Here is a 26,090-nt window from a genome sequence, read left to right as displayed (position 1 = left end):
GTCTAGTGTTTCTGGGATAATGGTGTTGATGTGAGCCATGACAAGCCTTTCAAAGCACTTCATGGTTACACACGTGAGTGCTACGGGTCGGTAGTCATTTAGGCAGGTTACCTTTGTGTTCTAGGGCACAGGGACTATGGTGGTCTGCTGAAAACATGTTGGTATTACAGACTCAGACAGGGAGAGGTTGAAAATGTTGTGAAGACACTTGTCAGTTGATAATCCGTCTGGCCCTGCAGCTTTGTGAATGTTGACCTGTTTAAAGGCCTTACTCACATCGGCTGCGGAGAGCGTGATCACACTTCACGTCTTCCGGAACAGCTGGTGCTCTCATGCATGTTTCAGTGTTATTTGCCTCGAAGCAAGCATAGAAGTAGTTTAGCTTGTCTGGTAGGCTTGTGTCACTGGGCAGCTCTCGGCTGTGCTTCCCTTTGTAGTCTGTAATGGTTTGCAAGCCCTGCCACATCCAACTAGTGTCAGAGCCAGTGTAGTACAATTCGATCTTAGTCCTGGGCACAGCAGAATTTCTTATACGCTTCCGGGTTAGAGTCCCACTCCTTGAAAGCGGCAGCTCTAGCCTTTAGCTCAGTGCGGATGTTGCCTGTAATCTATGGCTTCTGGTTGGGGTATGTGCGTATAGTCACTGTGGGGACGACGACGTCGATGCACTTATTGATGAAGCCAATAACTGATGTGGTGTACTGCTCAATGCCATCGTAAGAATCCCGGAACATATTCCAGTCTGTGCTAGCAAAACAGTCCTGTAGCTTAGCATCTGCTTCATCTGACCACTTTTTTGTTGATTGAATCACTGGTGCTTCCTGCTTTCATTTTTTGCCTTGAAGCAGGAATCAGGAGGCTACAATTGTGGTCAGATTTGCCAAATGGAGGGTGAGGGATAGCTTTGTATGCATCTCTGTGTGTGGAGTAAAGGTGGTCAAGAGTTTTTTCCCCCTGGTTGCACATTTAACATGCTGATAGAAATTTTGTAAAACGGATTTAAGTTTCCCTGCATTAAAGTCCCCGGCTACTAGGAGCGTCGCCTCTGGGTGAGCATTTTCCTGTTTGCTTATGGCGGAATACAGCTCATTCAGTGCTGTCTTAGTGCCAGACTCTGTCTGTGGTGGTATGTAAACAGCTACAGAAAATACAGATGAAAACTCTCTTGGTGGATAGTGTGGTCTACAGCTTATCATAAGATACTCTACCTCAGATGAGCAATAGCTTGAAACTTCCTTAGATATCGTGCACCAGCTGTTATTTACAAAAACACATAGTCCGTCAACCCTTACCTTACCAGACACCGCTGTTCTATCCTGCCAGTACAGCGTATAACCAGCCAGCTGTATGTTGATAATGTCGTCGTTCAGCCACGACTCAGTAAAGCAAACTGTTTTTCTAAACAATATTTTTTGTACCCTTCCCAAGAACTGTGCCTCGACACAATCCTGTCTTGGAACTCAATGGACAATACCTTCGACCTCATAGCTTGGTTTTTGCTCTGACATGCACTGTCAACTGTGGGACCGTATATAGCCAGGTGTAGCCTTTCCAAATGTGTGTAGATTGCTGATGTTTTGTATTTATTTAATCCACTTTATTAAGGCTGTAACTTAACAAAATGTTGAAAAAGTCAAGGGGTCTGAATACTTTCCAAAGGCACTGATATATATAAAAATTATAAAAATATTTTTCAATGTGATGTCTTCTGTAGTCTACTGAGGGTAGTCTACTGAGGGTAGTGGACAAAAATATAGGTTAATGAAATGGTTTATAGAGATTGTGTGTGATGGAAATCGTTACGGCGCAATCAGCCACTTCGTTTATAATGACCTGGCGCCATCTAGTGGTTTCTAACGACCCGCTGCTGAAAGGAGCAAAGCTTTTCATTTTTAACATGAATATGTTATTCTGAACATTCATTAATATAATCACAGTGTACATTGACATGTACATTGACATTTCCAACATTGAAATGACATGAGATTACAGATCCAATCAACCATGTAATTTAAATTTTGCAAGCACCAATGGCTTGATGATTAAATAAAAATATGCTTATTTTGATTACGTAAGCTTAACTATTTTAATAGGGCCTAACAGAAAATCTAACGCGTATGCAGAACATTTATATTAGCCTATATATAATATGTATATTCCACATTTTCTGACCAGTCTAACATTACATTTTTTAAACGTAACCTTTAATTGACTAGTCAAGTCAGTTAAAGAACAAATTCTTATTTACAATGACGGCCTACCGGGGAACAGTGGGTTAACTGCCTTGACGGCAGACGGTCATTGTAAATAAGAACTAGTTCTTAACTGACTTGCCTAGGTAAAATATAGATGACATTTAAAAATGACAAATGTTTACCTTGTCAGCTCGGGGATTCGATGCAGCAGCCTTTGGGTTGACAATACATAGTGAAGTAGATTAGTCATGCCTATAATTATTTCAAAATATAAACAATATATTTATATTCACAACTCGGAACTAGTGGTGCTTTCAAGACAACTGGGAACTCGGACAAATACGAGGTCAAATCATGACGTCAGTGATCGTCAGGTCGGACAGTCGGAGCACTAGAAAGAGGCCTAAATTCCCGAGCTGGAATTCAAAGTTGGATGACCGTTTAAAACGATTTCTCAGTCGCAGCTCGTTTTTTCCGGACTTCTCAGTTGTCTTGAACGCTCTGGTGTCGGAAGACGGAGAACGCGGTATTGGACATCTCCGACCCCGAATTCAGTGCGTTCAACACAACTGTGAACTAGGTGAAAAAACGAGCTCGACTTACAAGTCGGAAACTCGTGCTTCATCCATTGTATGCCAGCAGGTCAAACGAACGACTAAAATAAACGAGTCTCTCTGAAAAACTAATCATGGCTCTCAAGTCAACTGCACATCATGGTTGATGCATGCAACTTCTGCAGCAGAATGCAGCCAGATCTTACAACACCTGGATGGTTGATGCAAGCAACTTCTGAGCAGGGGAACACAACCAACATCTCGACGGACCTTGGCGAGCCAATCAATCAAGTGCACCTGATGTGTTAATTTACCGTTAATTTTTCTGATATGTCGGTGTCACTCTTCTAATCTTAAAGTAATTTCAGATGGCTGGGGACATAGCAGAAGCAATTGTAAGTAACATTTGGCATTCGGTCAATACATTCTCTAGATAAACAAGCAGCGCTCATGGTAATACACTTAATTGGTATATACAGCCTGAGACGTGTGCAAAATGGTGTAAATGTTCCTCACAAGCCAGAATGTTTAAATTAAATGTAAACTTTTACTATGCAGGTTGTCTGTGCGGTTTGTCCTTCTACTGATTCAAATTTGAGACAAAAATATCCACAGGAAATTATTGTTGACCAGACTTTTTAGAGCGATGTAGGTATATGGTTAGGTAACAAGGTAAAATTAGTTTTATACTGGATATTTGGTTCTTTCGTCAATATCTATTGAACCAAGCATGCCTAGATAATGGACATAGTATATTCTGAATCAAGAGAGGATGGAGAACAATCCACACCTAATTTCTTTTAAATTGAAATCCGAATATCGAATGTAAAATGAGTTCTCAGCCGAACATAACCAAATGCCTGCTGTCTTGAACACTCAGAAGTTGGTGTTTCTGAATTCTAAGTTATTTTGAACAAGGCATTTGGCTGCTTGATTGACAACAAGTCAACAAACACACCTTTCAGTGATACTGACATTAATAGAATGCAATTTGGTGCTCTGTTCTGCAGTGTTTGTTTAAGAGTCACCTTGTGATCAGTAGAATCAGTTTCATTTAGTGCCTCTGTCTCTCCTGTAGAGGTTGTTGGCGCATCTCCGTGTCACAGAATTACGTTCTCTAATGGCTGCCATGGGACAGACCAAGACTGGGCTGAAGTCCAATCTGCTGGGGAGAGCTGTGGGGGTTATACAGACCCAGTGCAATCCCCACCTGCTCACAGTCGTGCGCCAACTCTACCAGGAACGCTACGCCGACCAGATAGTTCCTGGCAGCATCCGGGTGAGTCAGACATGGAATTTTCCCCCAATATAGATCAGGAAGTCCTGTTTTTCTCTCACCTTGGGAGAAACGGGAATACTGCTGTTTTATAGTCTGCCTATCTCAAAATTGTTGCTGGCAGTGTATTGATTTGATATTTTCTGACAATCTCATGCCAACTAGACGACTCCAGGAAGCCACCAGGAGGAGCAGACCATGGCACCGGTGGTGGAGACATCACACAACCCCACACAGCACATAAACAGTCTGACACACAACCCCACACAGCACATAAACAGTCTGACACACAACCCCACACAGCACATAAACAGTCTGACGCACGACCCCACACAGCACATAAACAGTCTGACACACAACCCTAGATTGTTCCAGATGGTACCCCTTCCCTTCTACCAAGCCCTGGGGACAGTCCTACCACCCACACAACTGGGTAGGTTGACCTTATCGTTTCCTTAGTAAAACTTGAATATTTATCATTTAATCTTGGGGCTGGATTGAGGTTTGTGATTGTTTGACATGACAGTTTCTCTTCTCCCACTGATGTTGTCTGTGGGAGAATCTAAATTGCATACTCCTCGCCTCATCTCTCCTCGCCTCATCTCTCCTCGCCTCATCTCTCCTCGCCTTCACCAATGGGTTTTGAGAAAGTCAGAGGGAAGGGACGTCAGACTTTTTCACATGCAATGGGTTTTGCGATGGAGGCGAGGAGAGATGAGGCGAGGAGAGATGAGGCGAGGAGAGATGCAATTGAGATTCTCCCTGTGTGTCCATCCAGTGGGATCTTTCTTTTCCGACATGCAAAACCAGGAGTTCAACCTCATGCTAACGCCAAAGCAAGTGGAGCAGAACAGAAACTGCAAGTCAGCACATTTTCTTACTACACAGGGTGCGTTTGTAAATTCACTCTGGAGTGCCACGGTGAGCTCAGTGCGCTCTGGACATTCGTAAATTCAGAGCTTTGTCAGATTGTCTGTTCATAAATTCAGAGCGTTTTGCTTTCTGAGTGTTCAGAGAGCACACTGGACACTCTGGCCGAGGAGTAGGGTTGATTCGAGCATTCTGACAACGGCACCCAAGCTACCTGACTAAAGTTGGCTTGCTTGCTTGCTTCTACCAGACACAAATGCGAGAACATCTGACTATGACCATTTTTCTCGCCCTAGCAGAGCTGGTTAGGCTGTTTTCAGGTTATCCAGAGTGTTGGTGACTGTAATGGTGCTGCTGGCCACAATTTAATTATGCTTTTTTGCCAAAGTTTACTGACACGGCAATATTCAACGAGTATAGAGTGTTCGTAAATTAATCAGTTATCCTGTGCTCTGGCACACTCAGACAAGAGTACATAGCCAGAGGGAATTTACGAATGCACCCACAGAATTCAAACTCACCATAATATTATTTATGTTTACAAAACTACTACCAGCACACTCATTCTGAGATCTGTGTACGTTTCCACAGGGAGCTGCAACCAGGTGTGCCGAGTGTCCAGGTGGTTCTCAGGTGAGTAGGATGGAGCCTGTAGGAGCCTGCCGGTCATCACTAGAAAGAACTGGAGTACGACATTCTCTAACCACTAACCAAGAGCTTCTGTACCTGCTCATCAGTTCTGATGATGTCGCCACTTCTGTCCGTTATGCCAAAGGCTGGCTGACTGATCTCTGACCTCTTTCAGATTCTGCTTCACAGAGAGTCTTGGGTACGAGGAGGATCAATACCCACCATGCCTGTCCATCAAAGTTAATCAGAAACACATACCCTTACCGGTAAGCACCAAAAGCTGTTAAATGTTAAACTGAGAATGTTGTCTCTTCACCAATCATTCTTCACTGTCCTTCCGATGCGCTGGGACAGGAAATTCACAGACACTGTACACCCATCAACATAACCCCAACAGTTTCTCTCAGCCTCCTCCCCTCATTTCGTTTATGTGTCTGGTGGAAGAGATGTAGCAAAGTAAGTAGTCTTCCTTCTTTACTTTTCATTATTTTAATGATTTTGTTTTCAGTTCTGTATTCTATGCATAAGGAGTGTTTTCTTGAATTGCCCTAGGTAAGATCTAGCGTGTGTGTGTTTATGTAGAGGTATTCTGTGGCTGTGTACCTGGTGAAGGTGCTGTCCCCCTCAGACCTCCTCAGTCAACTGAAGAGCCAATCAGTGGAGAGTCTGACATTCTGCAGACAGCGCAGTGAGTATGGCAACACACACAGAAGCGCACACACATTTTTGCCTTTATTGCACACACATACAGTGCAAAAAGACCACTGACATATTGTGTATTAGCACCCAGTTTGAGTTGATGCTCTCTGGTATTTGTAGTCCAAGAGAAGCTGCGTTTCGACCCAGAATGTGAGGTGACCACAACAGGACTACAGGTGTCCCTTATATGTCCGGTAAGAGTTTGCCACTTATCCCTCAGCTGCAAAGGGCAACAATTCCTTCAGCAGACTGAAACAGAAATTGAACTGACTGACAGGAAGTTGATTATGACTGTCCAATCCATTTAATGCATTAAATGTATCAATCTTTTTTGCCCTGATTCACTAATCAATTTATCATCAAGCCTTTGATTAGTGGAATCATGTGTGTAATGCTAGGGCAAAAACAAACATGTGCACCCATTTGGGTACCTAGGAACAGAATTTCGAAACACTGATCTAATGGTCACGGTTAGGCTTAGGGTTGGATAATCTGATCCTGCAGTACATTGGGTTTAGGGTTGGATAATCTGATCCTGCAGTACATTGGGTTTAGGGTTGGATCATCTGATCCTGCAGTCGATTGGTTTTGGGGTTGGATCATCTGATCCTGCAGTAGATTGGTTTTGGGGTTGGATCAACTGATCCTGCAGTAGATTGGTGTTGGGGTTGGATCATCTGATCCTGCAGTAGATTGGGGTTGGATAATCTGATCCTGCAGTAGATTGGTGTTGGGGTTGGGTAATCTGATCCTGCAGTAGATTGGGGTTGGATAATCTGATCCTGCAGTAGACTGGTGTTGGTGTTGGGTAATCTGATCCTGCAGTAGATTGGGGTTGGATAATCTGATCCTGCAGTAGGTTGGATAATCTGATCCTGCAGTAGATTGGTGTTGGGTAATCTGATCCTGCAGTAGATTGGTGTTGGGTAATCTGATCCTGCAGTAGATTGGTGTTGGGTAATCTGATCCTGCAGTAGATTGGTGTTGGGTAATCTGATCCTGCAGTAGATTGGTGTTGGGTAATCTGATCCTGCAGTAGATTGGTGTTGGGGTTGGATAATCTGATCCTGCAGTAGGTTGGATAATCTGATCCTGCAGTAGATTGGTGTTGGGTAATCTGATCCTGCAGTAGATTGGTGTTGGGTAATCTGATCCTGCAGTAGATTGGTGTTGGGTAATCTGATCCTGCAGTAGATTGGTGTTGCGTAATCTGATCCTGCAGTAGATTGGTGTTGGGTAATCTGATCCTGCAGTAGATTGGTGTTGGGGTTGGGTAATCTGATCCTGCAGTAGGTTGGGGTTGGGTAATCTGATCCTGCAGTAGACTGGTGTTGGGGTTGGGTAATCTGATCCTGCAGTAGATTGGGGTTGGGTAATCTGATCCTGCAGTAGACTGGTGTTGGGGTTGGGTAATCTGATCCTGCAGTAGATTGGGGTTGGGTAATCTGATCCTGCAGTAGACTGGTGTTGGGGTTGGGTAATCTGATCCTGCAGTAGATTGGGGTTGGGTAATCTGATCCTGCAGTAGATTGGGGTTGGGTAATCTGATCCTGCAGTAGATTGGGGTTGGGTAATCTGATCCTGCAGTAGATTGGGGTTGGGTAATCTGATCCTGCAGTAGATTGGGGTTGGGTAATCTGATCCTGCAGTAAATTGGGGTTGGGTAATCTGATCCTGCAGTAGGTTGGGTAATCTGATCCTGCAGTAGACTGGTGTTTGGGTTGGATAATCTGATCCTGAAGTAGATTAGTGTTTGGGGTTGTTTCATCTGATCATGCAGTACATCGGTGTTCAGGGTCATCTTCAACCATGAGCCACGTTCTATAGGCAAAAGTTGTGGAACACTGCAGATAAAAGTGTCATGAATAGAGCTGACATGGTTGCTTCTTGTACTGTCAGAGGTGTGTGTTCTACACACCATATTTCTATCTGAACGTTCCACAAAAGTTCTGCCCAGGGGTGTATTCATTCCGTCGATTCTGTTGCAGAACGTTTCTTAAACAGAAGCAAACGAAACCTACCTACATTTGTCCAATATAAACTTTCGTTTTAGTTTTGCAACTGTTTGGTAGAATGAATACACCTCTGTTCTCCTCTGTTTACAAGCTGGGGAAGATGCGTCTGTCAGTGCCCTGCAGGGGGCGTAAGTGCGGCCACCTCCAATGCTTCGACGGGACGCTCTACCTGCAGATGAATGAGAAGAGGCCCACCTGGACCTGCCCAGTGTGTCACGAGCTAGTTCCGTACAGCCAGCTAACTATCGATGGGTAATGGTGTATCATATATTTAAATACCGGCACCATGCCCTTTGGCATCTCTGTATGACTATCTGGTCTCTATGGTGATTGATGTAATCTGTGGTTTCATTATCATAGCATTATTATTGTATTGACAGAACAAAGTAAACTGTATGTGCCTCTCACTAGCTGTACCCACAGACAGTCAATTATTGGATATGATTAACTAAACTCAATGCAATGCCAATTTTCCATGGGTCCATGGTACTTGTTGGTTTCCATGTTAAATTAAATTATTTGATGGGCCTACCATGAACCCATGTTACCCACAATTTAAGGATGCACATAGCGGTATACACCACTCCGGTTTAAATACAAAATCCCAGCCCCACCTCTATTCTGCATCTCCCTCCCTTTCATACAAAAAAAGTGAAATCTATCCCACGGTCACAGAAAATATGCTTCTTTTGAGCCTAAAATGTAGAAATCTGTCAAATTGTAGGATGTAAATCCGCCACCAGTTGTGATACACTGTATTATAATGGCCTGTAGATACTCGTATGAACGGAGACTTGGCCAAAAGTCGGCATCACCTACATTTATGATAATGAAGTGTGGTGTGATGCGACAGTTGAAGTCGGAAGTTTACATGCACCAATGCATTTAAACTCAGTTTTTAAAAATTCCTGACAAAAATCCCTGTCTTAGGTCAGTCAGGATCACCACTTTATTTTAACAATGAGAAATGTCTGAATAATAGTAGTGATTTATTTCAGCTTTTATTTCTTTCATCACATTCCCAAGTAGGTCACACATATACATACACAATTAGTATTTGGTAGAATTGCGTTTAAATTGTTTAACTTGGGTTAAACGTTTCGGGTAGCCTTCCACAAGCATCCCACAATAAGTTGTGAATTTTGGCCCATTCCTCCTGACAGAGCTGGTGAAACTGAGTCAGGTTTGTAGGCCTCCTTGCTCACGCATGCTTTTTCAGTTCTGGCCACACAGTTTCTGTAGGCTTGAGGTCAGGGCTTTGTGATGGCCACTCCAATACCTTGACTTTGTTGTCCTTAAGCCATTTGGCCACAACTTTGGAAGTATGCTTGGGGTCATTGTCCATTTGGTAGACCCATTTGCGACCAAGCTTTATCTTCCTGACTGATGTCTTAAGATGTTGCTTCAATTTATCCACATAATTTCCCTTCTTTCTTCATAATGTCATCTATTTTGTGAAGTGCACCAGTCCCTCCTGCAACAAAGCACCCCTACAACATAATGTTGCCACCCCCGTGCTTCACGGTTGGGATGGTATTCTTCGGCTTGCAAGCCTCCCCCTTTTTCCTCCAGACCTTATGATGGTCATTTTGGCCAAACAGTTCTATTTTTGTTTCATAAGACGAGAGGACATTTCTCCAAAAAGTACGATCTTTGTCCCCGTTGATTTGCACTTTTCGCACCAAAGTACGTTTATTTATAGGAGACGGAACGCGTCTCCTTCCTGAGCGGTATGGCGGCTGCGTGGTCCCATGGTGTTTATACTTGCATACTATTGTTTGTACTGATGTACGTGGTACCTTCAGGTGTTTGGAAATTTATCCCAAGGATGAACCAGACTTGTGGAGGTCTACAATTTTATTTGAGGTCTTGGCAGATGTTCTTTAGATTTACCATGATGTCAAGCAAAGAGGCAGTGAGTTTGAAGGTAGGCCTTGAAATACATCTACAGGTGCACCTCCAATTTACTCAAAGTATGTCAATCAGAGGCTTTTAAAGTCATTACATTTACATTACATTTAAGTCATTTAGCAGACGCTCTTATCCAGAGCGACTTACAATACATTTTTTTTTTAATTTTCCAAGCTGTTTAAAGGCACAATCAACTTAGTGTACAGTCTTGGCCAAAAGTTTTGAGAATGACACAAATATTAATTTTCACAAAGTCTGCTGCCTCAGTTTGCATGATGGCAATTTGCATATACTCTAGAATGTTATGAAGAATGATCAGATGAATTGCAATTCATTGCAAAGTCACTCTTTACCATGCAAATTAACTGAATCTCCAAAAAACATTTCCACTGCATTTCAGCCCTGCCACAAAAGGACCAGCTGATATCATGTCAGTGATTCTCTCATTAACACAGGTGTTGACAAGGCTGGAGATCACTCTGTCATGCTGATTGAGTTCAAATAAGACTGGAAGCTTCAAAAGGAGGGTGGTGCTTGGAATCATTGTTCTTCCTGTCATCCATGGTTACCTGCAAGGTAACGCGTGCCGTCATAATTGCTTTGCACAAAAAGGGCTTCACATGCAAGGATATTGCTGCCAGTAAGATTGCACCTAAATCCACCATTTATCGGATCATCAAGACCTTCAAGGAGAGCGGTTCAATTGTTGTGAAGAAGGCTTCAGGGAGCCCAAGAAAGTCCAGCAAGCGCCAGGACCGCCTCCTAAAGTTGATTCAGCTGCGGGATCGGGGCACCACCAGTACAGAGCTTGCTCAGGAATGGCAGCAGGCAGGTGAGTGCATCTGCACGCACAGTGAGGCAAAGACTTTTGGAGGTTGGCCTGGTGTCAAGAAGGGCAGCGAAGAAGCCACATCGCTCCAGGAAACACATCAGGGACAGACTGATATTCTGCAGAAGGTACAGGGATTGGACTGCTGAGGACTGGGGTAAAGTCATTTTCTCTGATAAATCCCCTTTCCGATTGTTTGGGGCATCCGGAAAAAAGCTTGTCCGGAGAAGACGAGGTGAGCGCTACCCTCAGTCCTGTGTCATGCCAACAGTAAAGCATCCCAAGACCATTCATGTGTGGGGTTGCTTCTCAGCCAAGGGAGTGGGCTCACTCACAATTTTGCCTTGGAACACAGCCATGAATAAAGATTGGTACCAACACATCCTCCGAGAGCAACTTCTCCCAACCATCCAGGAACAGTTTGGTGACGAACAATGCCTTTTCCAACATGATGGAGCAGCTTGCCATAAGGCAAAAGTGATAACTAAGTGGCTCGGGGAACAAAACATTGATTATTTGGGTCCATGGCCAGGAAACTCCCCAGACCTTAAACCCATTGAGAACTTGTGGTCAATCCTCAAGAGGCGGGTGGACACACAAAAACCCACAAACTCGGACAAACTCCAAGCATCGATTATGCAAGAATGGGCTGCCATCAGTCAGGATGTGGCCCAGAAGTTAATTGACAGCATGCCAGGGCAGATTGCAAAGGTCTTGAAAAATAAGGGTCAACACTGCAAATATTGACTCTTTGCATCAACTTCATGTAATTGTCAATAAAAGCATTTGACACTTATGAAATGCTTGTAATTATACTTCAGTATTTCCATAGTAACATCTGACAAAAATATCTAAAGACACTGAATTTGTGTCATTCTCAAACCTTTGTCCACGACTGTAGGTAATCTTCTGACCCAATGTAATTGTGATAGTGACATCTGTGTAAAGAATTGTTGGAAAAATTACTTGTCATGTACAAAGTAGATGTCCTAACCAAGCTATAGTTTGTTAACAAGAAATGTGTGGAGTGGTTGAAACACTTAGGTTGGAGTCATTAAAAAGAGTTTCTGTAAACTTCCGACTTCAACTGTATATGCAGGCTACTGACGGTGATCCTGGCGTTGGAGGGCTTTCAGGACAATACAGAGGTAGAATACCTGGCTGACGGCTCTTGGAGGTTTGTTATAGATGGCGTGAGCAGGACAACACAGCCATCGGCACCATTGGAGAAGATGGGTGAGACTATGAACAGAGATCATAGATTCAGAGTTGAGATAATAGCTGTCTCAACTCGGTTTTGCATCAATCAGTCACCGACGTCAAAGGGACACTTAAGAGGAAATTTGAGTTAGCGATTGGATCTCAATTCAGAATACGGGCGTGGGTTAGCGGTGCTTTCAACCTCCTCTCTCTCCAACAGAGGCCTATAGTGCTAGTAGTGTGACTGCAACCACCAGAGCCGTGTCAAAGGAAGTAGTCACTGTGGACCTTACTCAGGAGTCATCCGAGGACGAGGCTGATGAGGTCACAAAGGTGCGCCATAACGATGACCTCTCCGACAGGAACGGGTTTCATGAAGTTGCTCAAGGTTCTGTATGGTCATCAATGGTAAATCCATCACAGAGATTAACAGTACAACACATGTCGGCGCAGAGGTAAAATGTGTGTTTGTTTACAGTTAACCTGGACACAGACCTTTCAAAATAAATAGCCTAAGAGGCAATGGTTACTGAGCAGTTCCAAGAGTCTAGAAACGTAACTCACAATTATTGAGCACGGTTACATGCACCCAATACTACGATTATTGTGGATAGCTAGATTTAATATAATAGTTTGTTTTAAAACGTTTAGGCCTACATGCTTTGCAAGAACGATTTCCCTAATAATCCTGTGTAGATTGACGCATCTGAAATCGGGTAACCACAGTAACCATGTTTTTTGTGAAGCCCGAGTTCGGACATACAGTATAAAGTGTGTATGTGAAAACTATTTCGAAGATTGAATATTATCCGTTTTTCCGAACTCGCTTCACTCGCGCATTATAGAGGAAGGGTTGCGCTACTGGTGCTGGCACATGCACAAATCAGATGCATTGCTGGAATGTCAATGAAATAGTTTACAAGTCCTAATAATTCTGAAGATTTGCTCTGAAAAGCAGGTGTTTTATTGGTGTAATCTTTCATTTGGACCTGAAGCCATTTTTAAGATGAGATAATCCCTTTAATATCTAATTATTGTGCATGTAAATTTACTCATGTTAATATGTATTTAATGCTTTTTTTGTAATACCAATTTCTAATAAAATTATTTTCACCCTCCTAAAACATGTTTTGAGTCAAGTTCAAGATATTGTGGAGGAGTATAATAAGAATACAATTGGTAGATGGATAGGCCTAGATCAGGAGTTCTCAAACTTTAATGGAAAGGAGCCCCTGGGCAAGGACCCCTGGGCGAGCTGCCAATATGGGGTGGCAGGGTAGCCTAGTGGTTAGAGGTTCAAATCCCCGAGCTGACTAATCTGTCGTTCTGCCCCTGAACAGGCAGTTAAACCCACTGTTCCTAGGCTGTCATTGAAAATAAGAATTTGTTCTTAACTGACTTGCCTAGTTAAATAAAGGTAAAATAATATATATAAATAAAAAATATGCTAGACAATGACTACCAGTGCTGTAGGCTTGTGAGACGGGCAACGGCTATATTTGCATATTGATGGAAAAATATGATTGTTACCGCGGGTGCATAGGAAAGACAGAAATAGTAATAAAAATGTTACCCCAACATGTGTAGGTATAATAAAATCAATATTTAATTTAGTGTAACATGAATGGGTAAACGTCTGTTGGAGAACCCCTGGCCTAGGTTGATAAATATTTCAGGATACATAATGGAATTCTGTTGAAATTTGGAGACATTACCACGGTGGCTTAACACAGATATTTTTTTCTCCACTAACTCGATTTGAGGTGGCAAAACATAGAGATTTCTGCGCATGTGCGAGATTTCTTTTTACGTAACTCGGTGCTCCGCAGACGCTTTGATCAGCACTGAATGACTGTCGGCTGCATTCCAAACATAGATACACCCTCAAATGAAGTAGACAACGGGATTATGACCTATGACGAGTTGACACTTACAGGGCAAAGGAAGAAATAATTCATTTTAAATGGACCGCACTTGCCCAGAAATGTCACTCGTTCGTCCCATGGTTGTTTTCAGTCATCATGGAACCATCCGGTAGCTGTGTGCTTTATATGCCCTACAGTCAATTATGATTTCATATCTTGGCTAGAAGACAACTCATCCGCAGACATCGAATGCTATCCATCTGACGATATCAGTTACATCGAAAATGAGTGTGTAAGTGTGATGTTAGGGAAAGTTGTATGTGCTAGCTAACGTTTCCAGAAGCTAACCAAACAATTTTATGATACGCGTTTGCCTTCGTGCATTAGTAGCACATTTTCTAACTTATTTACATCTGCTTTTATTTACACTTGTATGTTGACTTCTCCATATTGATGTTGATTTAAAGTTTTGGCTGACTTTTCATAGCAGCTGTACAATCATCACAAATTGAATTATGGGGCGTTTCAGGCCCCGGAGTGAACAGAGTTGTACACGCAAACTCAGCAGGAGGTCTTACGTTGCCGACTTCCCTTGCTTGGCTTCCCCCAAGGGCATAAGGCGAGGGTAAGTGGAGGAGGGTGTGTCTTTGAGCTGTTTGAAACGCAGCCCTGGTGCAGCCTACACACTTCATGTTGTACACGAAGGACATGGTCGACATGTACTCAGTAGGCCATTAACCATAAGCGCGATTTCAAGTTATTTTGTATTTTTTTCAGGAGGGGAGTCAAGCTACATGCAACCATTTAAGCTACTGGTTGTACCCAAAATACATGGAGAAAAAAATCAGACAAATGGGAAACGGATCAATCCACTCCACCCGGAACCATCAAGCGTAGAGGTCCTTGTACATTTTGGCCAATTGTTTTCTGAATAAAATTTGAAATTGCTTATTTTTTCCCCCTTTTTTGTTGTTTGCAAATAAACCAAAAAACGACTTGATATTTAGATTTTCACAAGTGGGTGGGTTAAATGTGGAACACTTGTCATTGGCCAAATGCATATCCAAAACTTCCTATCCCTTTAAAATAGGAGTTACACCTTAACTATATTGTGTTAATATACTAAGAAATGTATAAATACCACTTTCTATTTTAGATTTAAAGGGGCAACCTGCAGTAGAAGCGCCCACATTGCAACAAAGCTGTTTTGGTAAACAGCTGAAGGATGGGGCTGTAGAAATGTACCCACTCTCAAATTCCTAGACAAAGCTATAGATGCCATGACTCAACAAAATTATAGTTTTCACCATGTTTTGAGGCTATACAGTGTTTACAATTACATTGTTTACAAACCCAGGAGTAAAACAAGCTTACATTTTGGGCTCTGACGAGACTGTTCAACTAAGCTCACGAGGCATTTCTAAGTTATGGGAGCAATACTGGTGAACATAAGCAACCAAAAGCAGTTAAATGGGTTCTCCAGTTCAAAATGCATTTCAGACAATTTAACATCTTTCATATACTTGCATGTGACAGAACGCTAAATTGTAGCTTGTCCTATCAGATAGCATGGGGCTAAAGCGTACCATTTTTAATTGATCCAAATTGTCCCTTCACCACAGTGGGTGTGTGATAATGCATGAAAGGTCCCGTTCTCCACCTTGATCTTCTTCTAGGAGTTCTGGTCGGATCGTTCATTAGTAGCCAGCTCTCTGACAGGTAAATCCATTCACGTTTGGATCAGATTATGCCTTCTCTTAACTCTGTGTGGATAGTCTCTCTGCAAAGACTGGTTGCTGTGAGGTCTGTGAGAGGTTTATTGCAAGCAGGAACAGTCATCTAGGCTTTTTTATATGTAGGTTAATAGGAAGGATAATCTGATATCACGATATGCCCTGCTCCTATCGATGTCAATATTGATGCCCACCACTAAAAGTTAGAGTAGATTCCCAAAGCCTAAACACAGAAATGTTGTTTTGTTCAGAAATATTCACTAGAATGGGAATCCCTATTCAAGTCGATGAACATCTTCTGATTCTATTTCTATGCTTGTGTTTATTATCTGTGTGTCCTGCAGGTTTGGGAGGAAGCCAGTGTTTTTCAGTACAATGGCTGTTCAGACAATCGTTGCACTAATCCAGTCTACCTCAGTCAGCAGGCCCACGTACTGTGTGCTTAACTGTCTGAGGGGCTTGAGCCTGACATCCAATTACATTTCATCACTAGTATTGGGTGAGAGAAGTGTTGTATGTGGCACAAGGCCAGGGTACTGGCATACATCCCATTTACATTCATCATATTCCTACCCAACCTCTTTGAATGTTCCACTTAAACTATGGGCTACATAAGAGTACATTGTCTGCCAATAAATGTTGTGTGAATAGTATTTGTGCCAACAATTATTGTGTTCTTAAATAGGCTACACAGGAGAGGGGTAAAGAAGTCCGAGTATCAAACACAGGAAGTTAATATACCCCAAACAGTCTTCTCTGATCCTGAAAGCTTTGTGGTGGTGAATCTTGTGGCAAGAAGTCGTATAATAATAATAATAATAATAGCTAAAGGCTATAAGGTCACAAACTTTTTTCCTGGTCAGGGGAAACTAATTTCAGGTTAGGTTCCCCTAACATATGGCGTTGCACAATATTTGCAGCCTGTAAACTGCATCTGTTTAGTTATTTTACGTAGTCTTCACCAAATACACAAATTCCTGCTATGTAAATGGATGTATTAAGGACACTTCCTGTCCCCAGCTGAATGTGGAGGCCAGTGACTTCCTGAAGGACCTGCAATTAAAGCAAAAAAATGTAATGGACGACCTTGTGTGTGTGTGTGTGGAATCATTTAATTTAAACACAGTGCTTTCAGGGTCGTATTCATTAGAACAACCAACGGAATTTTTTTTGGAACTCCCTCTTTCAATCAGTTTTCTTCTGCTTGGTGCCTAATGAATACAACCCAGAGTTGTGGGTTTTGATGATTGTCTGTGTGTCTGTCTGTATACAGTGCCTTCGGAAATTATTCAGACCCCTTAACTTTTTCCACATTTTGTTACGTTACAGCCTTATTCTAAAATGTATTAAATAAATAAAAATCCTCAATCTACACACAATACCCCATAATGACAAAGCAAAAACAGGGTTTTAGAAATGTTTGCTAATTTATTACAATATAAAAAACAGATACCTTATTTACATAAGTAATGAGACCCTTTGCTATGAGACACGAAATGTAACATTGTTTAGCATTGTCTTGGCTGTGTGCTTAGGGTCGTTGTCCTGTTGGAAGGTGAACCTTCAACCCAGTCTGAGGTCCTGAGTGCTCTGGAGCAGGTTTTCATCAAGGATCTCTCTGTACTTTGCTACGTTCATTTTGCCTGGATCCAGACTAGTCTCCCCGTCCCTGCCGCTGAAAAACCTCCCCACAGCATGATGCTGCCACCACCATGCTTCACAGTAGGGATTGTGACAGGCTACCTTCTTTTTATTTAATCCATTTTAGAATAAGGCTGTAATGTAACAAAATGTGGAAAAAGACAACTGTTCTGAATACTTTCCGAAGGGCACTGTACATTGTATAAGAATCAAATCCTACAGTGGTCAAACCGTGGGGCCGAAACATTCATATACTTCTAATGTAGTCTATTATATGGGGCTGGTGGGATTCTTATCAGAATGCACTCTAATTCCACACAGTAAGCCAGGAGAGTGAAATGGGTAAAAAGGTTATTCTTGTCCAGGCAAGAAATGAAGTATGACTGTCATGGCAACACCTTGAACAAATGGCACAGGACAGAACAGGTTGTATGCAGTCTGTTGATTTGCGGTTCTGCAAAGAATGCCCAAGTAAATCAGTAAGTTGTCAGCCTATCAGTAGGGTGACCCTACTCTGGTAGCACCTCCTACTAGCTTGTCTCTGCAGTTTTATGCTATTTATGTGTGATACATAACTGCAGAAAAAATTGTTAAATTTTTTTTTGCCATGTTTTCATTCAATATGATAAGTATTCTAATCATTTGTTTGCTTTAGCCTTCATTAATATGCACATTTGTATATTTTTAAACTAAGGCCCATTTGTACTGTTACCTAAACTGTACACTGCCACTAGAGGTGAATGAAAGCCTGCTTATGTGACTGACTAAATTACTCTTCTGCCTCCCCTACCTTTTCCACCAGCCCTTGGTCTTGATGGAAAAGATTAATTTAGATTTAATGGGAGAGTTCCCTGGTGAAACTCCATCCTAATAATTGCCTTTAAAAGCAGTTTATTTAGCAAACGTTTACATCCTTAGGACTATGATGCCACCAAAGATCTATTTAAACCCTGGATGACTGATGCTATGTATTGGTGATTGAGAGGCTTTGAAGTCACTGGTCGGACATATTGGCATTCCCCAGTAGGAGCAGTCCTGGTTAAACAGTACAAATATGGCCTACGAAGATCGATCAAGATGGCAGGACAAAGTGGAGGAGCAATTCAGCAGGTCAGACACAATACTTAAGTGGCAGGGGCTTCTAACAACCACTGATTACAAAAAGAAAGCCAGTCATGTCATGGACACCAACGTCCCCCTACCGGGCGATCGAAACACCTTTTTCTCACAGTTTGAGCATAATGACTCTGATGAGGAGAGCCCCCGAGGACAACAAGGGCTAAGGACTAACATTCTCCACGGAGGATGTGTGCAAGTCATGCAAGCATGTTAACTCTCGCAAGGCTGCCGGCCCCAACAGCATCCCTAACCACGCCCTCAGAGCATGTGCAAACCAGCTATCTGTTGTGTTTTCGGAAATGTGCAATCTCTCTCTACCTCAGGCCATTATTTCCATCTGCTTCAAGATGTCCACTATCATCCCTGTGACCAAGAAGGGGAAAGTAACTGAGCTGAATGACTACTGACCCTTAGCACTCATCATAAAGTGCTTCAAGAGGCTAGTCAAAGATCGATAACATCCCCTCCTCAGGACACTCAACCCTCTCCATTTCGCCTACCCCTCGACAGATCCACAGACGACGCAATTGCACTGCACATTCCCCTTACCAACCTGGACAAAAGGAATGCATATGTGAGGATACTGTTAATTGACTACAGCTTAGCCTTTGATACCATAGTGCCCTCTAAGCTCACAGCCCTGGAACTGAACTCCTCCATATGCAACTGGGTCCTGGACTTCCTGACGGGCCATCCCCAGTTGGTGAAAGTTGTTAACATTACCTCCCCAACACTGATTCTCAACACGGGGCCCCACAAGGATACGTCTTCAGTCCCCTCCTGTACTCCCTGTATACCCACGACTGTGTTGCCTCACACAGTTCCAACTCCATTATCAAGTTCGCTGACGACATGACAATAGTAGGTCTGATTACCAACAACGACAAGATGGCCTACAGAGAGGAGGTAGGCACTCTGATGGCATGGTGCCAGGTAAACAACCTCTCCCTCAAAGTCAGCAAAACAAAGGATTGTCGATTGTGGACTTCAGGGGGGGACCAGGCTGGGCCCCATCCTTGTCAACGGGGCCGCCGTGGAGATGGTAAAAAAGATAAAGTTCCTTGGCGTACACATCTCAGAGGAGCTGAAATGGTCAAAACACACGGACCTTGTGGTGAAGAAGGCAGAACAGCAACTCTTCAACTTCAGGAGGCTGAATAAATTAGTTTAACCATAGAAATTCGGCTTGTCTCTGAAGGGTCCTCACTGCTCCCTCAACGGAACTTTACCCTACTCTCACCCTCCAATGGACATTTATAATTGTTACAGTTGTAAATATGTATATATTATTATTATTTGTATTACTGTTTCATTCACTTCCCTTTTTGACCTACACTGTTATAGCTCAGAGCTTAAGAATGTCACTGTACCGTTCAACTACATCTGCGTCCCTGTTCATGTGACTAAAACTCATCAAATCATAGGAATTAATGTTATTCTACAGTATTTCAATGAAATGTTTCAAGGACAAAATTATATGTATCTAAGTATTTTTTGTTGTTGTAGTGGGGACAGTAACATTAGTGATCTCAAAATTATACTTTAAGGAAATATGCTTTATATATTTTTTTGTGTATTTGTATGTTTATCTCTAATGCATATCTCATATGCATTAAGATGTCTAATCGAATAAATGTGGCAAAAACGAATGTAGACATTAATACAAAATATTTTTTACAACGGTGGGGGAGTGCCAAGATGAAGGCACGGTGGCTTCGTCACAGCGCCCCCTATCAGTTTTCTATATAAATCTTTGCATACCACCAGGTGTAAAGGTGTGCCATAACGTCGGCAAAGACAAGTTTTCTCGCGAGACTTTCTTTGTCTTGCTGGACCAAATAGCATCTAATAGTACCGCGAAGAGGGCCAAATTTAGCCGCTACCCCCACTCTTATCCTGGGACGCTGTGTGCAGTCTATGGTTCACATCTCAGGACACGAATAACTTGTTGGCCCCAACGGTCCGCTCCTTTTGAAGTTTCTGCCAGGCCTAGACGGGCGAAGACGATAGTGGAGCAACAAGCAAGGACAGTGGGATTGTTAGCTTGAATGGCTAGCACGGATACCTAGCGAAAGCATCAACGTCATTATTGGTATGGAATGTGGTGATGGCTGTGGTCCAACCTTTGCTTGTGTAACTAGCTATCTACAGTTGGCTGTGTTGATTCATTATTTACCCCAACTTGACGGTAAAGTGATTAATTTAACATACGTGTCTTACTAGCTAGCTAATTATTTGTTTCGATAATGTTAGCTTGCTAGTCAGTTTATTGCTAACGTTAGCTATTGCCTCCTGTGACTGACTGACTGACAATAGCTAACTAGTCATAGCTAACATATCCAGCCATCTACCGTTAGTTAGCTAGTCTGGTCTAAAATACATAGTTAACTAGCCACTTCATTGTCACCCCTGTTGATTCGATAGATACACAGGCTAGTTTGAGAGCTAATTGGCTAGGCAGGCCTGGAACATTTTGGATCTGCCAACAACATTCAGTCACTCTTCTGGCGACACAGCAAGTTGAGGTCAAGAGACTCAACGCTGGTATCTAGCAAGTTATTCTCTAAAACGAAACATGGCCCCCAAAAAAAGACCAGTGCGCCTTAACATCACTCCCACTGCTGGTGAGGGAGGATTGTCCACCTCCACAACCATCGCAGCTGCCTCTGAGTAAGTGTAACTCCTTAGCCAGCTGGCTACTGTTAAACTCAAATTCAAGTCAACCTCTACTTTCATATGAGAATTCACCTCCAATTCTCCCTACTCCTTCGCTCTCAGTGCTAACTTGGAAGCCCTACAGAAGAAGTTGGAGGAGTTGGATCTGGACGAGCAGCAGAAGAAGCGCCTGGAGAATTTCCTTACCCAGAAGGCCAAGGTGGGCGAACTGAAAGACGATGACTTCCACCGCATTTGTGAGTTGGGTGTCGGCAACGGAGGCGTGGTCAACAAGGTGTGCCACAAACCCTCAGGCCTCGTCATGGCCAGAAAGGTAAGTGGTGTGAATGCTGTTGCCAGTCTGAAAGCAGACCCTTTTCTTAGATCAGGAAGGATCAGGTGGGTGTGAGCCGATTGATGGGCTATTTGCCTGAGGGCACTTTCTAATGGTTTATATGTCACCATATCGATCAAACTTGTCTGATCATTTCAGATGGGAAGCAGTTGGGGGTTGATTTCAGACTAGGCACAAACTAGGTAAAAACAAATCGGTTGTGCCTTTTGAGCAAGGCTTTTAACCCTCATTTGCTCCATGGGGGGTAAAAAGGATCAATTGTACTTTTTGTTTTTCATTGATTGTATTGCCTATGATGTGATCCCAGTAATAACAATTGTTCACAAGAAAAGACTAGGCACATATTACTATAATGGTAGTAAAACAATTAAGGTGGCCATTTTGAACCAGCAAAATCAGTGTACTTATGGCCATTAGTGATGAGACAAAGACATATTGATTTTTGGTGTGTATGTATTGCATTCATCCTCCCTCAGCTGATCCATCTGGAGATCAAGCCAGCCATCAGGAACCAGATCATCAGAGAGCTACAGGTGCTGCTTTTGTTATTTAATTTAGCATGATCAATATCATGTTTAAACCAAATCAATTCTTAAGCAAGAGTATTCCTTATGTGTTTAAACCCACCTCTCTCGGTCTCCCTCAGTTGCTACATGAGTGTAATTCTCCCTACATCGTTAGTTTCTACGGGTCCTTCTACAGCGATGGAGAGATCAGCATCTGCATGGAACACATGGTAAAGGGTGGGGGTGAGAGAGGGTGTCTTTCAAGAGCAAGTTCAATCATTTTGGGGAGTAGGGTTGAGATAGTAAAGTTGTAATGCAGGTAGACTCAGACCTTGTCATACTGTGAAGTGTTTATGTCAGGTGGTTGTGACTGAGTGGCTCTCCTCTCTCCCTGCAGGATGGGGGCTCTCTGGACCAGGTGCTGAAGGAGGCCAGGAGGATCCCTGAGGAGATCCTGGGGAAAGTCAGCATCGCTGTGAGTATCATCAAACTAGGGGTGTTTTTATTATTTTTATTTAACCTTTATTTAACTAGGGGTGTGCCAAGTAGTTGGACAAAAGGAGTATCGTAACGGATATGGGCATTATTTTTGATGCCATTATGATCAGAGTATTTTTTTGTAATTATCCGTGATGGGTGTTAATTTTCAGGTGACAGCATCTTTCTCATGTAATTCAGTTGTGCAAGGTTCTACATGGTCTAAGTAATTCAACTGGCTAGTTTGCATGTATGTAAAGAGAAGGGTGGGCTTTACGTTGAACTTGCTGCTCTGATTGGATAGTGTATTTATCCATCCACTCGCTTCATAATTTCACCCGATCGGTTTTCCTCGCATATTTTCAGTCCGATCATTTCTATTGTTGCTGCCTGTTACTATGATAAATCACATGGTGAGGACGTTGTTTATCAATGTGCGTAATATCTAACAAGCGGAGCGAAGGTAGGTGAGAAAATATGAAATGCTGATCCTCATTCTGACTGAATGACAGCTAACTAGGCTGCCCGCTGCAAATTGAGGAAAGACACACCCCTCCGTGCGCTGCTCCTAAACTACAGCTTTTTTTTGCAGTGAGAATGTGCAGGGAGGTATTTTGCCAACATCTATTTAAGCAAATGAAAACACTTTTCGATCATGAGTATCGTCCGATCCAACTGGCTACTACGAATACGAGCCATGTCGGCACACCCCTACAACACACAGCTAGCTACATATGAAGATCGTAATGCATGTCTATTGTTTCCCAAAGGATAGATATAGTGTTTGACAATTCCAAGTGTCCTCTTGAAACTGGGCAAAAACTGCAACATTTTCACATCATCTTCACAGGTTCTAAGAGGGTTAGCGTATCTACGAGAGAAACACCAGATCATGCACAGAGGTACACATTGATGCTATGCATTTGAATTTACGTACAGTGTGTAGGTAGATACATTTTTCACTGCGTTTCTTCTGTGCCTGTGTGTTTTTAGCAATATGCCTGCCGAGTCTAATGTACCCTCCTGTCCCCCAGACGTAAAGCCCTCTAATATCCTGGTCAACTCTCGTGGGGAGATCAAGCTCTGTGACTTCGGGGTGAGCGGCCAGCTGATAGACTCCATGGCCAACTCCTTCGTGGGAACACGTTCCTACATGTCGGTGAGTACCCCTGATTCTGTTTGTGTGAGAGAGTATGTGTGTGTGTGTGTAAGCCATCTATCTCTGTGTCTCTAACCAACAGCCGGAGAGATTGCAGGGCACCCACTACTCTGTCCAGTCTGATGTGTGGAGCATGGGGCTTTCTCTGGTGGAGCTGTCTATCGGCCGGTATCCCATCCCCCCGCCTGACGCCAAGGAGCTGGAGGCCATCTTTGGCCGACCCATCATGGACGGGACCGAGGGAGAAATGCACAGCAGCACCTCTCCCCGACCCAGACCCCCCGGGGGCAGACCTGCCAGCGGTCAGAACACACACCCACAGCCTCTTTCGCAGATAGAGATAATTTACATATTTGTACTGATGATCTCAATAATGTTTTACTGTTCATCAGGCCACGGTCCTGCGATGGCCATCTTTGAGCTGCTGGACTACATCGTCAACGAGGTGAACACTGCTGAGGATTACCCCCCATGGCCATAGATAGATAGAAGAATGCAAATGATTGTCATGGAACGGAAGCTAGAATAGAACAAGACCAAACTACTGTTATATCCATGGCACGGTGTATAGATGGGCTCGTTATTGATCATGAACATGATTTTTGTTACAGCCTCCCCCCAAGCTGCCTCATGGAGTATTCACATCTGATTTCCAGGACTTTGTGACCAGATGGTGAGTTCCCTTCAGTATGAATGATTTATGAATAAAATGCCTTGGTTTAATAACTAGATCAAATCCAACTTTATTTGCCACATGCGCTGCATACAACAAGTGTAGACTTTACCGTGAAATGCTTACTAACAAGCCCTTAACCAACCTTGCAGTTCAAGAAGATCTCACTATCAGTTTTTTTTTTTAAATTAAATTACTGGGACTTTCTTGTGCTTCCTCAGTCTCATCAAGAACCCAGCAGACCGGGCGGACCTGAAGATGCTGATGGTGAGTGTTGGCCTTTGGACTGAAGAGCACTGGGAGGGACTGAAGAGAGAAAGGCTAGCCCTTTGACAGAAAAGCGAGCCATATTGGATTCCAGTCCCTTGCTGTTGGCTGCTTAGCTAATGGTTATAATAACTAAAGAGATAGACCTGATCGATATGTCACAGTACATGATTAGTTGAATCACAGATGTATCTTTGTACTGAGCCATGTGTCTCTTGTGTTTGTTTCAGAACCACACTTTTATCAAGCGCTCGGAGGTAGAGGAGATGGACTTCGCTGGCTGGCTCTGTAAAACCATGGGGCTGAACCAACCCAGCACTCCCACACGCACTGCAGACTAAGCACACACTCAAACAGACATGCAGCGGCCTGAACAGACTAATGGGCACACATAGACATGCAGCATATATAGATATATATCTATATCTCTCTCACACACACACGCTTTTCTTGTCAGCCACCTCTCCTCCTTCAGGTGATCCAAGTATGAACTGGCCCTAAAGCCTCCATTCAGTCACTCTTCTCTAACCATTAGTGCTGAGCGATTAACAAACATTTCGTTAAAAAAATGTTTTTGTGATTAAACAACTAATTGATCGACGCTCTTTTTTCTTTTTTTTTTTTGAGCCTAAATCACTGTTTCTCACGAGAAATCAAGTCAAGAACTACTATGTGGGATGCTGGGCTGAAGGGAGTTGTAGTTTTCATTAAGAAAATATTAAACCTAGTTCAACGCAGAAACGTGGTAATTAACTACAATGACCTTAATCCGTTGCGTCTGTTTTTTCCGTCTCGGACAGAGACGTATCAGGGAGGAAGTGGCGAAGCGAGAGGCGTCACTCGCCAAAATATGTCCAAAATAAGCCCAATGAGTTTCTTTGGGCTTATTTTGGACCTAAGCTTGTCGCCTGCCTTCGCGCCTTTGGGATGATTCCTGTTATTTGGACGGTGACATGAGCATCTCAACATTAAATACAGATCTCTGTACAGATACACTTTCACGCCTGCTACGTTATGTACACACTGACTGCATCATGAGAGAGGAATGTACACAACACAATGACGAGAGGGACAGACGCTGTTATCTACTTTGATGAACTAGTCAAATGTTTTCAGCAGACAGCTCTCCAGTATAGGCAACATAGGCAGGCTAGCTAAATCGGATGACTAAAACCAGTAGAGTATAGGGAGGACATAGATAACAATAGATGACCTGGCAGACTGCTACTGCCAGAGCAGAGATGATTACTATTATTTTTCATTCCTTAAAGTCAAGTAATCCGATTTAAAAACTAGGTAATATACACAACTAAAATGTTTTATTTTATTGGAATTGACCCTTTTCTATTGATGTCTACCCAATGTGGACCTGACAGACAATGGAATATTTTCAAGGTTTTGGCAATTGAATGTTAACTATTTTAGGCTTTGGAATTTCTATTAAAAAACCCTCTAAAATCA

The 26,090-nt window shown here is 42.8% G+C and overlaps 2 protein-coding genes across 3 annotated transcripts; both read left to right on the top strand.

The window, feature by feature from the left end:
• The first annotated feature begins 2,598 nt into the window (after positions 1 to 2,598).
• pias4b (protein inhibitor of activated STAT, 4b) lies at positions 2,599 to 14,995 on the top strand. 2 transcript variants are annotated; one of them, XM_065013658.1, is made up of 14 exons: positions 2,599 to 3,144; positions 3,828 to 4,028; positions 4,191 to 4,458; positions 4,804 to 4,888; positions 5,487 to 5,528; positions 5,701 to 5,791; positions 5,880 to 5,981; positions 6,108 to 6,213; positions 6,345 to 6,418; positions 8,331 to 8,491; positions 12,079 to 12,215; positions 12,400 to 14,336; positions 14,574 to 14,669; positions 14,822 to 14,995. In XM_065013658.1, the coding sequence occupies exons 1-12, from the start codon at positions 3,118 to 3,120 to the stop codon at positions 12,636 to 12,638; spliced, it is 1,533 nt and encodes a 510-aa protein (XP_064869730.1). In that variant the 5' UTR covers positions 2,599 to 3,117; the 3' UTR covers positions 12,639 to 14,336; positions 14,574 to 14,669; positions 14,822 to 14,995. The 2 variants fall into 2 exon arrangements, with proteins under 2 accessions (XP_064869730.1, XP_029499074.1); XM_029643214.2 differs by having other exon boundaries at positions 2,608 to 3,144; positions 12,400 to 12,512.
• Positions 14,996 to 20,296: 5,301 nt separating this feature from the next.
• Positions 20,297 to 26,090, top strand: map2k2b (mitogen-activated protein kinase kinase 2b). The gene is made up of 12 exons (XM_029643217.2): positions 20,297 to 21,207; positions 21,316 to 21,526; positions 22,024 to 22,080; positions 22,194 to 22,283; positions 22,451 to 22,528; positions 23,381 to 23,432; positions 23,565 to 23,689; positions 23,772 to 23,991; positions 24,082 to 24,134; positions 24,301 to 24,362; positions 24,584 to 24,629; positions 24,860 to 26,090. Exons 1-12 carry the CDS (start codon positions 21,113 to 21,115, stop codon positions 24,968 to 24,970), a joined length of 1,200 nt encoding a protein of 399 aa, XP_029499077.1. The 5' UTR covers positions 20,297 to 21,112; the 3' UTR covers positions 24,971 to 26,090.

This window comes from Oncorhynchus nerka, linkage group LG9b (genome assembly GCF_034236695.1).
Source record: "Oncorhynchus nerka isolate Pitt River linkage group LG9b, Oner_Uvic_2.0, whole genome shotgun sequence".
Lineage (NCBI taxonomy): Eukaryota > Metazoa > Chordata > Actinopteri > Salmoniformes > Salmonidae > Oncorhynchus > Oncorhynchus nerka.
The sequence above is the reverse complement of the archived record's forward strand: the minus strand, read 5'-3'. Positions and strand labels throughout refer to the sequence as shown.